Source organism: Uranotaenia lowii, chromosome 2 (assembly GCF_029784155.1).
Source record: "Uranotaenia lowii strain MFRU-FL chromosome 2, ASM2978415v1, whole genome shotgun sequence".
Lineage (NCBI taxonomy): Eukaryota > Metazoa > Arthropoda > Insecta > Diptera > Culicidae > Uranotaenia > Uranotaenia lowii.
In genome coordinates, this window is record NC_073692.1 from 59,387,011 (window position 1) to 59,403,128 (window position 16,118).

Below are 16,118 nucleotides of genomic sequence, written 5' to 3' on the forward strand. Positions count from 1 at the left end.
ATAAACCAGATGCAATAGTACACTCAATTACAGCCAGTTCCTGTTCGGTTGAGGCGTTTACTGGCAGAAAACTATCAGTATCCTCGTCAAAACTCCAGTTTAAGTTCGGTAAGTTATAATCTCCGGCAACGACGATAATATCTTGACTAGATGCGGTATTCGTTAGCTGATCAATTGCTGACATATGGGACAAATATTGAGCAGTTTCGCTATTAGGTCTAAAGTAAACACAGCACAAGTATACGAAACGGCACCGATCTTTGATTCGAACAACGATTTGCTCTAGATGATCGCAACCAGGTACTGCTACAGAGACTGCATTGATGCCATGCCTAACTGCTATCAATACGCCTCCACCTCGTCTTAGTTGACTTGTGTTCGAATTTCTGTCGTTGCGGTAGATGCTGTAGTTTAAGGCTAATTCAGAGTTTGCTATGTCATGTCATGTCATTTCATTATTCAAAACGGCTCATACCTTAAGGATTTAAGGATCCTAACTCGTTATGTATGTTAACAATTGTTTTTCTTGGTCTTCATCATTTTATCACTTTTTTTTCACTTTTTGAAATAGATAGGAAATAGATAGGGATGATTTGAAGATTTCATTTTAAAGAAATATTTTTATATTCACTTAAATAAGAAAGCAGTAAGCTAGCTCTTTTTAAACACATGCATGACCATTTGAAGCATTTTTAAATATTTTTCAAATATTTAGAAATATAAGTAAGGGAATAAATTTGCGGTTCTAATTACATTTATTTCCTATTCTTGAAAACACGAATAAAATTAAAGATTTTAGTTTGAAACTTTGTTAAAGAAGAATATGTAATATAAATAATGTAAAAGAACAGTTTAATATGTTTTCAGTTGAATTAAAAAATAAAACAAAATCTAGGTTTCATCGAAAAATCTAGGTTTCACAAAAATCTAAATTTTATTTAAAATTTGGGTTTTTCTTAGGTTTGTGATCCAAACTGACTTTGATTGAATATAAAATTATAATATTGAATGCAGTATCAAAAAACCTTAGTGATTGATATTTTAATCTTGATTAACTTAACTTCGAGTTAATACTGAATTTTTTTTCTTAGTTCCGAATCTGAGTATTGCCTTTTAAAGCTCGAATTCTGAATTCAAAAACGATTTTTGAATCCAAGTTCCAGTTAAAAATTCTTACTAATTATAAGCCTGGCGAAAGTTTGATCAAAATTCTTAACCAAAAATCACATATTTGAGTTCTGAAAGTTGGCTTTCAAAGTGAATTCTTTATCCAGTTATGAAACTTTTTTTGAAGTAAAAATTACAAATCTTTGAAATGGTTTGCAATTTTTTTTGTCTATTTTCTTTTCATATTTCCAAAGGATGAGTTTCGACAATGAAAGTTGGAAATGCTGAACCGAGATTCGAATAAGGATTTTTTTCCAACAATGATCCAAACAGAAGTTCAGTAACAATAAACTGAATACAGAATCCGAATTCTTATCACAGGCTTTGAACTATAATGTTTTTTTTTAAATAGAAAAATTGGAACCTTAAAATCCAGATTTATTCTAGTCTAAGCTTTCCAGATCTTTTTCCCAAGTATCCGAGTCGTGTAAATTTTGGATATTTTTTTCCAATATCTACCGATATCAAAATTATTAAATGAAAATCATGAAAAACGCTTGACTTTTTATTTATCGAAATACATGAAATACATGAAATACTATTTTTAATCATAATTTAAGCATTCAAAGCAATGTTCATTGATTTTGATAAAATTTACTCAAAAGTTAGAGGCAAAAACATAATTTAAATGACTCAATAAAAAGTTTTGTAAAATTTTAAAAATAAAGTGCGAAAATTCGGACAAAATCTAGGCGGTATTGGAAGCTAATCTTATTGGAATTCGATATTCGGAGCAAAATTTCTATCAACCTCTTAGCCATTTTTTGGAAAGACTGCAGTAGAACTATTGGCCTGGAAAAAGATTTCGAAGTTTTGGTTTTAATTATGAGTGAAGATTGTAACTCTAGAATGATTTTAGTCGTTTATCAAAATTTTATTTGGATTTGTGAATTTTAGTTTTGATAAGAACATTTTGCTTGGCATTTTTTCACTCTCATGGGAGGGTCATTTTTTGTCATTTGTGTCATTTTTGTCATTTTTGTTATTTTTGGCATTTTGTCATTTTTGTCATTTTTGTCATTTTTGTCATTTTTGTCATTTTTGTCATTTTTGTCATTTTTGTCATTTTTGTCATTTTTGTCATTTTTGTCATTTTTGTCATTTTTGTCATTTTTGTCATTTTTGTCATTTTTGTCATTTTTAGCAGTTTTGTTGGTTTTTTATCAGTTTTGCTTTTTTTTTTAATGCTTGTCGTCATTTTTGTCTTATTATCGATTCTCATTCAAAATTTTGGCAGGAAGGTCAGAATCCCTTTTTATTTCTATGTTTTAGGCAGCTGTTAGAAATGATCGCTAATCGCTTATTTAGAAATTCTTTATTTAAATTTCGATACGTTATGTTGAATTTGAAATTTTAAGAAAATTTTGAGCGTTATTTTCGGCTTGAATTCAAATTTCTGAGTCAGGATCCTATCGTTCAGTTGAATTCAGGTTGTGTTCAATAAAAATTGGATATTCAACTCTTAATTATCTTGTTACAGAAACTCGGGTCCGAACTTACCCAAGAACGATGTCATCATTGCGGTCAACTGGACCGGCGTTTACGTGGTCGACGATCAGGAACAGGTGCTGTTGGAGCTTTCGTTTCCGGAAATCACCGCCGTCTCGAGCCAGAAAACGAACAAGGTCTTCACGCAGACGTTCTCGCTATCGACGGTGCGCAACGAGGAGTTCACCTTCCAAAGCCCGAACGCCGAAGACATCCGGGACCTGATAGTCTACTTCCTGGAGGGATTAAAAAAGCGGTTTGTAGTCAATTTTACTTTAGTTTAAGAATTTCATGTTGAAATATAAATACAATTTCATTTTTACAGTTCCAAGTACGTGATAGCTTTACAAGATTACAAGGCCCCGGGAGAAGCGACTACATTCCTATCGTTTTTGAAAGGGGATTTGATCATACTGGAAGACGAAAGTACCGGAGAAAGTGTCTTGAACTCCGGTTGGTGTATAGGTAAGAACCATTTCTTGGGTTATCGAACAAAACTGAATTTCAATATATTTCTCAGGATGTTGTGAACGAACTCAGGAACGGGGAGACTTCCCGGCTGAGATAGTGTACGTTCTGCCGACTCTCACCAAACCACCACCGGACATTCTGGCGCTGTTCAGCGTAGAGGATGCCCATCACGGCAAACGGCTGAATTCCATCTACTCAAATGGGGGAACGGAAACACGAGAAAGACCGCACACTTTGGCCGACTATTCATTGGATCACTTCCGGCCACCTCCGAAACGCACCATGTCCAAGGCACTGACCACACTGAGCTCGAAGCGTGGCGGAGACGAGCTGTGGCGCTATTCGCGAGAACCTTTGAAACAACCGCTGCTCAAAAAGTTGCTAGCCAAGGAAGAACTTTCCGAAGAGTCCTGTCTAGCGTTCATCGCCATCATGAAGTACATGGGTGATCTACCCTCGAAACGACCCCGCATCGGTAACGAAATTACCGATCATATCTTTGATGGTCCACTGAAGCACGAAATCCTGAGGGATGAAATCTACTGTCAGCTTATGAAACAGCTCACCGATAACCGAAACCGGGTATCGGAGGAACGTGGCTGGGAGTTGATGTGGTTGTCTACCGGACTGTTCGCCTGCAGTCAACAATTGCTCAAAGAACTAACCCTGTTCCTGCGGAGTCGCCGGCATCCCATTTCCCAGGATTCGCTGCACCGACTGCAGAAAACCATCCGGAACGGTCAACGCAAATACCCACCCCATCAAGTGGAAGTGGAAGCCATCCAGCACAAAACCACCCAAATTTTCCACAAAGTGTACTTCCCGGATGATACCGATGAGGCGTTCGAGGTGGATTCCTCTACGCGAGCGAAAGATTTCTGCCAGAACATTTCACAGCGGCTGAATCTGCGGTCCAGTGAAGGTTTTAGCTTGTTTGTAAAAATAGCCGACAAGGTGATATCAGTGCCAGAAGGAGATTTCTTCTTCGATTTTGTGCGCCATTTGACCGATTGGATCAAAAAGGCTCGACCGACGAGGGATGGGTCAAATCCGCAGTTCACATATCAGGTGTTCTTCATGAAGAAGCTGTGGACCAATACGGTACCGGGGAAGGACAAGAATGCCGATCTGATATTCCACTACCATCAGGAGTTGCCAAAGCTGCTGCGAGGCTATCACAAGTGTTCGAAGGATGAGTCGGTGAAGCTGGCCGCATTGGTTTATCGAGTACGGTTCGGGGAGAGCAAGCAGGAGCTACAAGCCATTCCGTAAGTTTCAAATTATGCTTTTTAACTTCTCTTTGGGGCTTCAGAAGCAATGTTTCCATTCAGTTGTACTTGAAAAAGGTTCTAAATCCTAGGAGGTTTCACCGTAGGCAGATATTTTTTTATTGATTTTAAGACCGCGCTACGTATATCTTCAAATAGTAGATCAAAGAAAACAGTTTCCCACCAAATGACGGATGAATTCCGCTTCTGGTAGAAATCGCCAATCAGTGTGGGCAAAACATTTCAATATTGTTTATATGGGTACAGTATGGACTTTGGGGTAGTGAAGGAAACTTCAAGTTTGGTGCCATCAACAACGACAAGGTGGTTTTTGTATGGCGAAAGGTACAAATGGTCCAAATACTCTTGAATTCGTTCTCATCCATTACCGACACTGCCGAACCGCTATCGACCTCCTTGCGGAAAAAATACGGTCTTCAATCAGTAGCTCCACCATGCAAGGTTCACTAATACGATTTATGGTAGAAATCAACATGCAGGTTTCCTCATCCGACTCCGATTTACTGGTTTTTACTTCCTCTCGTAACTTTTTGAAATAATCCGTGCTGCTCGACGTTTGGGTAACTGGGCTTGATGCAGAGTTGACGGATAAATTTCTTTTTTTTAATCTTAATTCCAAACAAAACTTTTTAGTACGTCTCGTTTTGTTGTAATGAGTACATTAAAACGCCTTTCGACCATCGGAAAACGAACGACTTCCGCTTCTACTGCGACTGTTGCGGAAATTACGGTATCTATTTTCAGACATTCTAACATCGCGATTTCTTCATCGGTGCTCCGACTTAAAAACGTTTCTTCCTTTGATAACAACGTTAGCAACAACTGTAAATAGCCGGTCATTTGTCTCACAAGCTGTAATTCCTGCACTCTCAGTATTGAAGTATTGACAATAGTTTTATTTCCACTCTTGCTAGAGTTAAATCTTCAAATTCTAACAGTTTTTGTTGAACATCTTTGTCAAAAACTCCCATCACCAATTTATCTCGAATCGCGGTGTCTTTAATATCTCTTGCAGCTTCACATTCAGGATGAAGTCCTCCACCTCCTGATTTTCCACTTGAGACATTTAGCAAATTTGTATCTTTGGAACATCAACTTTATCAAAACGCCATACTAATGAGATAAATAATGATGTCTTCGTAGGTTCGATTTGATAAATCCTGGCCTGGATGAAGCAATTTTAATTCGATGTATGTTTCATGTTTCTCATATAGTTGTGCTTCATCGTTTAGTCCCATTTTCGCTAATCCATCCGCTATTTCATTACCATTTACCTGTACATGGCTAGGTATCCACTGGAATGCAGTACCCCATTTTTCGGCTATGCTTAAGATTTCTGCAACAAGTCTTCACCAGTTATCCTAGCCTTGTCCAATATCTGGCATGAAGATCTTGAATCCGTGTAGACTACAAAAACAGATACTCCTCCTGCTCTATTATTTGCATAGCATACCAAATTGCTGTTAATTCAGCTGTTGTTATGGAGCACTCCTGGGTCAAGCGAAAAAAGTGTCTTCTGTTGGAATTTTCAATGTATATCCCTATACCACAATGACTTGCTTCTTTTGATGCATCAGTAAAGATTCTGCCACGATTTTGGAATTTACCATACATTACTCCCAAGGTCATTTGTTTTAGTCGTTTGCTGCTTGTATTATCCTTAACTATCGGGTCTTCACTCAGCTGTATGTTTATTGTAACATTCTCGTGATGTTCTATCTTGGTCAGAGATGATATTCTGCTATACAACTCCTTGTCAGCCATATAAACTCTTTCCATATACGTGTATTTGTTTGGATCATCTATCTGGTGATTGATCAACTTGCTCAGTTGTTTGCAAACAATGTTGTTACGGTAGAAGCATCTGGCAATCTCTCTTCCAGTAACCATCTCTTGACGCAGATGTAACGGCTCTAGTCCACTCAATGCAGAAAGGGCATTCAACGGTGTAGATCTCGTATTTCCGGTGATTTTTCTCAAACATTGATTATTCACCACGTCCAATATTTTCCTGGTTGTAGCAGCCGCGTTGTTGTGGACCACACAACCATACTCTAATATGCTTCTATTCAAAGGAGGGTAAAGTTTAGCTAAGACCTGTGGATGAGAACCGTATTTTGTGCCACTTATAATTTTTAACATATTTTGACGGTCTTTTATTTTTGCTCTTATCGTCTTAATATGTGCGCCAAAATTGAGAGATTTGTCCAAGTATACCCCCAGGTAAAGGTGTTTATTTACAGTTTCGAGTTTATTACCATTAGCGAAAAGAGTAAATGGCTTTCTACTCAGACCCATGACCATCACTTTGGATTTTTCGGAATTAATATTTAAATTCAGACGCATACAGGCCTCTATGAACAGGTTAAGGAATTCTTGAGCTCTTTCTTCCAGAACATTCCAGTTTTTAGCTGTTACTATGATTTCAAAATCATCCGCATATTGTACGAGGCTAACACCTTCTACTCTGAGACTATGCAACTCTGCGGTATACACGTTAAATAGTGTGGGGGACAGAACGTCACCTTGTGGTAAACCATTACTTATCCTTCTTGTAAGAATAGCTGTCCTGGTGTGAAAGTTTATTTTGCGATCTGTTAAAAATGACCCAATCCATGTTGTTATGTCCGCTGGTACGCCATACCTGCTAAGTGTATTAATCAGTGTATCCGTTCGCACAGCATTAAACGCATTTGAGAGATCTACACAAATCAAAGCTGAGAGATTATTCTCTCTGCGATTTCTTTTGAGTTCGTTCACGACGTAGCAGATAGCAGTATTTGTCGACATATTCTTTCTAAAACCAAAAGAGGTCGGGGGTAGGATTTGGTTGGTTTCTAAATGTAAATGTAGCTCGGCCAGAACCGCAGAGTTAACAATCTTGTTGGTACGAGAGATATAGGCCTTTTTCCTTCAGGACTTGTTTGGTCTTTACCCGGTTTAGGAATTGCCACCATTTTGATCGATTTTAATTCATCATTAGGAAATCCTCTCATCCACATAATATTCAGCTCACTGATAATGTTTCTAACTACTGTTGGGTTAAGTCTGCGCAAGATTTCATAGGAAAGACCGTCTTCGCCCGGGGCTGAATGGATTTTTTTAGAATGGTTTTGGCTTGAGTGAATCGATTTTTATTATTTTTCTACGAACGTTAATTTCATTTGACATTTGTGTTTGTTTGTATTACAAGCAAAACTCAATTTCGAGATGAATTCTACAAATATGTGTACACGCAAAATAATCTGCACGTAGTGGCTACGTGAAAAGCTGCATAATTTTTATCTAATTGATTTTCACGTTAATTTTAAGAAAATATGTAAACACTCCCCTAATAAGAATTGATGCATTATTTAGGAACATCACCTACAAATTACGTGAATTTTCAATTAATTCAACGCGATGTGAAGCTACGAGAAATGTGTTTAGTACCGAAATGAAATTTGAATCGACTACACTATTTATTATTCCTTTCTATTGTTGATGGTTTGAATTGTAATGAAAATAAAATATAAATTTTACACAAAATTTAAATAATTGTCACTAACTTATTTTCATAAACACTTTCGAAAAATTTAAGTTATAAAATACACTCCATTTCGGAGGCTCTGCAACGCAGCTTGTAAAAACCTGATGAAATTGAAAAAAAATGATAAAAAATAAATAATCTTAATGCTTACGAATTTGCGTGGTCTGGATCAACCAAGAACGTGTTTAATTGCCATTCTCGAATCTATCCCAGATGATGTTACGAACGGCATCCGGCTTAACATCTAATACGTCCCACAAAATGATGTGCCACCAGTTCAACGGAAAGAATCTTGCTTACAGGACCATAACTATCAAATTTGAAACAGAAAAAAATAGTTGTTGAGATTTCGAAAAGATTTCCTGAATCAAACTCACCAGAATGCAAAAATTTGGCGGTAATCCTTTTGTAGATTTCCGACTGCTTTGAACCCACTTATGGGTATACCGGTATCCTCCCTCTTGATCAGCTTGAATTTTTCTAATCTGCCTGCCTTCCGAACGGTGAGAATAATCATTTTTCTCCTACGCAATATTCGAGTTCATTTCAAAACAACTGCTGAACAGGTACTCAAGAAAACCACGAAACTAGCGAAAACAAATCACAACTTCCCTATGTGTCCCAAGAGTAAAACAAATTAGCTGACTGATGCAATTACCTTTTCTTATAAGAATTTAAGAAAAATTATACTCGAAACGCTCGAACTCGATTCAAAATCATTCACTTAGACTTTACGTGAAATTCATGAGGCAATTATGTGGCGTACTCAAAACACTGTGATTACTACAAGACTCGCGTAAGATCTATGTGGTTCAACCAAATCTTAGTTTACGTGAAAGATCTTGTAGAAATAATTTCTAAATTACTTTGCGTGTAGATAATGCTCAAGGATTACGGTCCTATTTGCCACTAGCAGTATTGGTGAAACAATTCTGATCGTTTCACACATCCTGTATATGTATAAGTGCATGAGGGTGGCAGCCAAATCGGTCATGTCGAATTTCGAAAATCTACCATATACATTTTTACAAACTTCGGCCGTTTTATGGAAAACCGACTAAAGGCGGCCGCACAGGAAACTTTTTAGGCTACAGGGTTTTTGAAATTCGATAAAAATTCGATAATCTTCTCGGATTCAATCGCGCCATAAAGAACAAATGATAAAACCCTAAGCTCCGAAGGGTTTAGCTGTGAATTAAATTCTGTTTGACTTAACAGAATATGAAACAAATTTATAAGCAGTGAGAAATAGTGAATTGGTAAGGTTATTGAGAGTGCGTACTTTATTTTGTCCAAGCGAAAACTGCCTTTGATTACAATTACGATTAAGTGTGAAGAACATATGCAATTTTTTTGCAAAAATTTTTCACCATGGTTTCAAAAATTCTACAATTTATCTGAATACTTTCAATTGATATTCCTTATGTGACAAAAGATATAGGGATTTGAAAATTTTGATTACATTTGCGTACTTTATTTTGTTGCGTTGTTCTGGCACCCCTGGTAACGATAATTTTTGAAGTCGTGCTTTGCTGGTGACAGATGATAGGATTGAAAAACGAGATAATATTGTTTACCGAAAAACGGAAGTTAGAAAACGTCACGTAAAACGTGATGTGAACTTTTTGGCAGATTTTTATTAATTTTCTTTACTCGAAGAGGTATTTTTCACATTATCACCAAGTAAATTGGATGAACTAACATTCATGCGAACTATTTAGATCTTTCGCTTGAGAGCATCACCATCTGTACACAGGAATACAGAAAACCTTTGCGCAGAAATACAGGTTAGAAATTCATATTATATCAATAAGCTTTACCAGTTCTTTACAATAAGCTAAATATATTCCACAGTCAGGGCCTGTCGCTTATTGGCAGAAATAGGGTGAATCGGTTGACACTGTTTGTTCGTATGTAACACAATCTATTTTTAGCTTTGAGCTGCAATCATTAAAACGCTGCTTCCGAGATTTTAAAAATCATCCGAACATGCGTACTGTACAAAAAAAACCTTTTTTTATTTTTAAAGCCTTTGTATAGAATTTTTTTTTTATTATTGAGCTTTTTAAGATTTTTTTTTTGTGTTGATGGCTTGATAAGTTTGCGCAATTTTTGGGAATTTCTCCCATCCAAATTTGTGCATAAATAATTCACCAAACGAACGATGGGTTTACTCCACCAATGTCAGAATAAGTCAAACTTTTTCAACGTTTTTCTTGCGCATTGCTCAAAACTGAATTTTACTCATGATTTAACATCATTTTTACAATTCTAGCTTGTATACTGATTTTATAACATAACATTAAATAACCAGTGTCCTTTTTCTTTCGCGAATAGTTTTTATAAATACGAACATTCATAGTTTATTTATTTATTTATTTATTAGTCTTCGAAAAAATATTGTTTCGCACAGACTTACCCTAGCAAGCAAAAGTTCGGATAACATTCCTCTATCAGGTTTGATCAGCTTAATCGAGTATGCTAATACAACATCTTTTCAGCTCAATTTTTAAGTAGTTAAACGAACTTTAAAGTTGACAAAAAGTTCGCATTAATCGTCAAACAACTTCTAACCAGCTTCAAAATCCACTTTATAAGCAGCATAAAAAATCGAAAAAATTACTCTTCCGCTCCTTGAATTGCCTTCTCAAGTCTGCTATTTTGATTCGTATTAATCAACTATATTTGTTACTAACTCACATAACATTTAAAAAACATGTTCTTACCAAGCCTAGAACCCGAGCTCACCGCTTGAAAGTTGAGATCCATACTTGTTGCCCCATATGAACATCATGAGTAGGCAACGATTTTACTCGATGTGATGATTTTCTTTAAAACGACTTTCAGGTTCTTATTCCCACTTTCAAGCTGTTAAAAAGTTCTTCCGGAACTTAATGTGTACTTCATATAGTTGTTTCCCAAGTAACGAATGTGTTTATTTATGCAAACACGTGTTGAAGTTCGAAAAAAGTAGATTTTAGCCTTTAAATCTACTTCAAAGTTTCTATAATACGAAGTTGCTTTTGAACGCCCGTTGGAACTAATTAAAAACTTTCAAGTTTACAAAATAGTGCAACAGAGACTTTTTACGAACTATTGAGCTGTACAAAAAGACTTGCAACCCTTTGATAGCTACTTGGTTTTAAAAAAATGAGAAGTACGTAACAAGTAGATTGTTTTTCTTCATACAAACTTTAAAGTTCCCAAAAAGTAGAAACAGAAACCAAAACAGTACTTTAAAGCTTTTTTTGAGTATTGGCTGAACTTGATAAAGAATGAAGTTCCATGGACCTCGAAAAAGCATTTTGAACAGCCAAAAAGTTCCACAGAACTTTTGTACAGCTATATATGAACTTATTAGTTCGTTCCTTAAGTGATATTCGAACTTTTGGTTGCTTGGGTATTGTTCTAGGAGATGCCTTAACCTATTTTTAAATGACTGCTTAGACATACCAAAATCAAAAATTCTAGCACACACATTAAAATAACGGCTACATGTGTCTATTGGATTGTAGTAGCCATACGTGGTTCGATGAGATGGGATCCAAAGAAGCATTTGATTCCTCAGCGGGCGTGTAGGAGCATACAAATTTATGCAATCCAGGAGATCGTTGTTTTCAATATTGCCGCTCAGTAAGTCGAATGTGAATAAACACTGCAGAAATTTCCTTCTACGGGATAGCGTTTCAAGATGAATCAGGTTACATCGATGCTCATAGGAAGTCCTGACTTCGGGATTCCAGTTAAGTTTCCAAAGAGCAAAGCGAACAAACGCTCGCTGGACACCTTCGAGAGATTAACTCAAAGTCAGTTGGAATGGGGCCCAAACTATAGCTGCGTAAGTATACTTCTGACGATCGAACAATAAAGTGTTTTAAGGGGAGTTGGGGGGTGTAGGGTCTAACGGGTAAAAAAAACACCATTTTCACGGTTTTTTTCTAGAGCTATCGTTCAAACAAATGTATTTAAATTTTTTGCATTATACAAAGCATTGTTAAAAGAACATTTAGTAAATTTTTTCGTAGAAAAATATTGAAAAATGAGCCGGTGACGGAGCACTTTCGAGGATGCCTTTTTAGAAAACAGGATTTTCGGTGGACACTGTATCTCAGCACAGAATCATCTGAAGTCAAAAAATCAGAGCAAAATATTTTTAATACATGTTTCTCTGGACCCCGACGTTTTTATTTAACTTAAAAAAAAAATTATGAAATTTTTGTGGCTGTTTGAAGTAAAAACTACGAAAAAATCCGCCATTTTTTATCTGTAAAATCTCCCCAAAGTAAAAAAAGTCTGGTACTTTATATGTAGAAAATATGTTCCAAATTTGAAAAGAATCGGATAAGTAGTTTTCAAATGACGATGTCTACGGACTTTAAAAATGTGCTTTCGAGAAAAACGCGTTTGAAGTTTCTGCTCTTGCTTTCTTGAAGTATTAGATAGGAGGAGATAAAGGCCTATAATTTCTACAGTTTTGCTTCAATTGACTTGAAAATTTGACACAACATTCTTGAAATGTTTTACAATAAGAAAAAAAAATCGATTTTTTGAAAGTGTTAGACCCTACCCCCCCCCTTAAGTGCATACACGTCGTTGAAATGGATTGTGTTGCGACGGAGGAAACCAAGCATGGCATAAGCCTTGGCGGTTATTGTAGTGATGTGCGTGTGAAATCTCAACCGGTTATCGAAGGTTACACCGAGGTCCTTAATGTAATTTGTCGGAAAAGCTTTAGGTCGTCTGCATAAAATAGTTTATGCGACGTCAGCATGTCACACAAATCGTTAACGAACAGTATGAATATTAACGGCCCAAGATGACTGCCTTGGGGAACGCCGGATGGTGTCAAAAATTTCGATGAGCAGAAAGAGTTGACTCTAACATAGGCCAAGCGGGAGTTCAAATACGAAGCGAGCCACTTTGTTATGCACTCAGGAAGTCCAAGGTGTCTAGGTCTAGCTTTGGAGAAATCGATGTATACAGTTTGCACTTGCTGACGTTTTTCGAGTTTTGGTACCACAAAATTTGTGAATGCTATCAGGTTCGACGTTGTTGAGCGTTTTTTCATGAATCCATGTTGAGCGCCATCAATTAACTGCGCTATAGACGGATATATTGCATCGTACACTAAAGATTCAAGTATTTTCGCAAAATAGTTAAGGATTGAAATCGGACGGTAGTTTTCGACGGAACGTGCGCTGCCGGTTTTATGCACAGGTGTGACCGATGCTATTTTCCACGCCTGCGGGAAAATTCCAGATGACAGGGACATATTAAAAATCCTTGTTAGTGGTATCGCTATTGCGGAGCCACAGTTTTTTACGAACACCGGTGGCAAATTGTCATGTCCTGGTCCTTTCGAAACGTTTACTGCTATAAGGGCATTATAAACGTCAACATCAGAAAGTGTAACAGTGGGTAAACGGATATTGTATGACGGTAAAGATTCAAGTGATACAGTTGAAGTGAGTCCATCGTCATTCAGGAAAACTGACTGGAAGAACTCAGCAAACAGGTTTGCGGAGTCGGTAAACGTTTCTACTGTCTTGCCGGAGAATTTTATTACCAACTGGTATACTGCAGTACTTTTTTCGGTTACACGTTACACGTTTTGAGCCCACTTATCTATTAAAAATTGTAAACAAACGCATTATGCAAGCATCAATCTTCCTAGCTGATCAATCTTTTAATTCATTGTTGAAACAAGAAAACAGAAAAAATCTTTTGATGACAGCCTAGAGCTACAGAAAGCTTAACACATTCAATATAAGTCGTTGCAATCATATGTATCCAACGACGCGATATGTCTGTTAGATGAGCAAACTCTAATGAAATTCTGTCTATCTAAACACTCTTTTTACGAAGTTTTGAATGTTGATCTCTGCACTGACTATCTTGAACTCTAAAACTCAAAGCCCAGACAATCAAGGATTTATTTATTGATCAACATTCGATATAGATTCGAATTCGATTCGATTTGATTTAGAAATTGAAAACTCCGTAACCATAGCCAAAAAATAACCAACTTTCATTGTTGCAGACAAATGCTACGTGAGCTGGTTCCCTCGGATCTGATCAAACTGCAAACAACAAACGATTGGAAACGGTCAATCGTGGCAGCTTACAACCAGGATGCCGGCATGTCGCCAGAGGATGCCAAAATCACCTTCCTCAAAATAGTGTACAGGTAATTACTTGAAGTCGAATTTCTCTAAAACCATTTAACTGATGTTTGAATTTTTTCTTTACAGATGGCCAACGTTCGGGTCTGCCTTCTTCGAGGTTAAACAAACAACGGAACCCAACTATCCGGAGATGCTGCTGATCGCTATCAACAAGCATGGCGTCAGTTTGATCCATCCTAGCTCCAAGGTGAGATTTTGTTTTAATAAAACTTGGACTTAGATTACTAATTTTTTTATGGTTTTATCTTCAGGACATTCTGGTCACCCATCCGTTTACGCGCATTTCCAACTGGTCATCGGGCAATACATACTTCCACATGACCATCGGCAATCTGGTGCGCGGATCCAAGCTTCTGTGCGAAACATCACTCGGTTACAAGATGGACGATCTGCTGACCTCGTACATCTCCCTGATGCTAACCAATATGAACAAACAGCGAACAATTAGGGTTAAATAATTAAAAAAAAACAACAACAACAACAACACCATCAGCACTGAGTGGTTGCTTGAAGCAGCATGATTCATTTATATTTTTTCTTTCAGTTTTAAAGCCTCCAACTGGGGCACATTAGGGAAACTTTACAAAATATTTATTTGGTTTGAGCTTGGCTTTATATGTTTTGTTTTAGCTTGCAATCAATGCACACACGATCATTATTCGATATTTAGAACGGTTAGTTAAGCCTTTTCCGGAAGCAGAAACTTGGAAAAGGGTGTTGGATTCCTTAAATCTTATTTGAACACCTTTGTACGAATCATCACGATCAAACTCACATGTCGGTGCAAAATGCTTTAGAGCGATCTGGAACAAATGAAAAAAAAAGATTTGTCGGAACTGTAAAGTCTACACGATAACGTTTCAATTTGTTTTAATCAATCGACTATTTTATACTTCAAATCACTTTTTTTAAGGCCATTTTAGCTTTTTTTCTATTGATATTTTTATCACTTACTTCGAACGCTCTCAATCATCACAATATAATTGAAAATAAAATAAACTGCTTTATTTATTCACAACTTACTCCGCAAACACCAATTTCCATGCTAACAAACTCCTATTGTTTTTCCTCAATCACGCACGATTCCCTTCTGTTAGGGCATAATTTAAAAGAAAACCAGTTTATAGCTAGGACATATTCGTTAGTAAGAATAGTTTTTAAAGGTGCAAATCCGCTGCAACTAAAATAGGTAGAAAGTGCATTAGTCGTCAAAATTTCAATCCTTCAATTCAGTCCGGGGAAACGTGAGATTGAGTGAGTGTGAATGTGACTCTATTTTCAAAAATTCTGGAAATCGAAGAAGAATGAAAGATTGTATGAAAAATGGACAATAAAAATGGTACATGCGAGAAGACTAAGATCACTAGTTTCCTGGAAAGTGAAGTTATATTTTTTTGTAATTTTATTATATAACATTGTTATGCCTACCTTTATACTATTTTCTATGATCGATATACAATAAAATATGCGTAGTTAAATGAATAATGTGTTTTTATATTCATCATTGACATTCCATTGTTTAATTTGCCAAAGCGATAATTCTTCGTTGTTTTTCTGTAACGCTGTCTTGTTCGTAAACTGCCTAAACAGCGTAAACAGCTATTTTCCTCTGACTTAGGACTCCATATTTTTGAACATCTCGAAGATTTATCTAGTTGTATGCCGTATTGTAGAAAGTTATCTAACCTTTGAATAAATAAAAGATTTTTATTTTAAATTTTCCAAACAATTCTTACAAGCCCACCTAGAAGATAGACTTAATTAAAGGATGTTGAAATATCTCAAATTCTAACAAAAAGTACACGCAACCTTACTAAATAACATCACTCTTTCATAGTATTATATCAAGATTATATCTCAATCAGATAGGCTTTTGACCATAAAAAACTGCCAAAAATATAAATCTTGCATACAAGCTTGTGTCGCGATTTTACGAATCTCAATTCAGAGATTCACTTAAATTCAAATTCAGCCTATAGTCTATGTTTC

At 36.4% G+C, this 16,118-nt stretch overlaps 1 protein-coding gene across 4 annotated transcripts in view; it reads left to right on the plus strand.

Annotated features, from left to right (window-relative positions):
- Nucleotides 1-15,614, plus strand: part of LOC129741543 (myosin-VIIa) — a 122,380-nt gene extending 106,766 nt beyond the window's left edge. For all 4 annotated transcript variants that reach the window (XM_055733286.1, XM_055733285.1, XM_055733284.1 and 1 more), the window contains 6 exons: nucleotides 2,648-2,911; nucleotides 2,981-3,120; nucleotides 3,176-4,394; nucleotides 13,985-14,131; nucleotides 14,196-14,316; nucleotides 14,381-15,614. In XM_055733286.1, the coding sequence (XP_055589261.1) occupies nucleotides 2,648-2,911; nucleotides 2,981-3,120; nucleotides 3,176-4,394; nucleotides 13,985-14,131; nucleotides 14,196-14,316; nucleotides 14,381-14,587 (2,098 nt within the window). In that variant the 3' untranslated portion in view covers nucleotides 14,588-15,614. The remainder of the gene's footprint in view (nucleotides 1-2,647; nucleotides 2,912-2,980; nucleotides 3,121-3,175; nucleotides 4,395-13,984; nucleotides 14,132-14,195; nucleotides 14,317-14,380) is intronic.
- The last annotated feature ends 504 nt before the right edge of the window (nucleotides 15,615-16,118 follow it).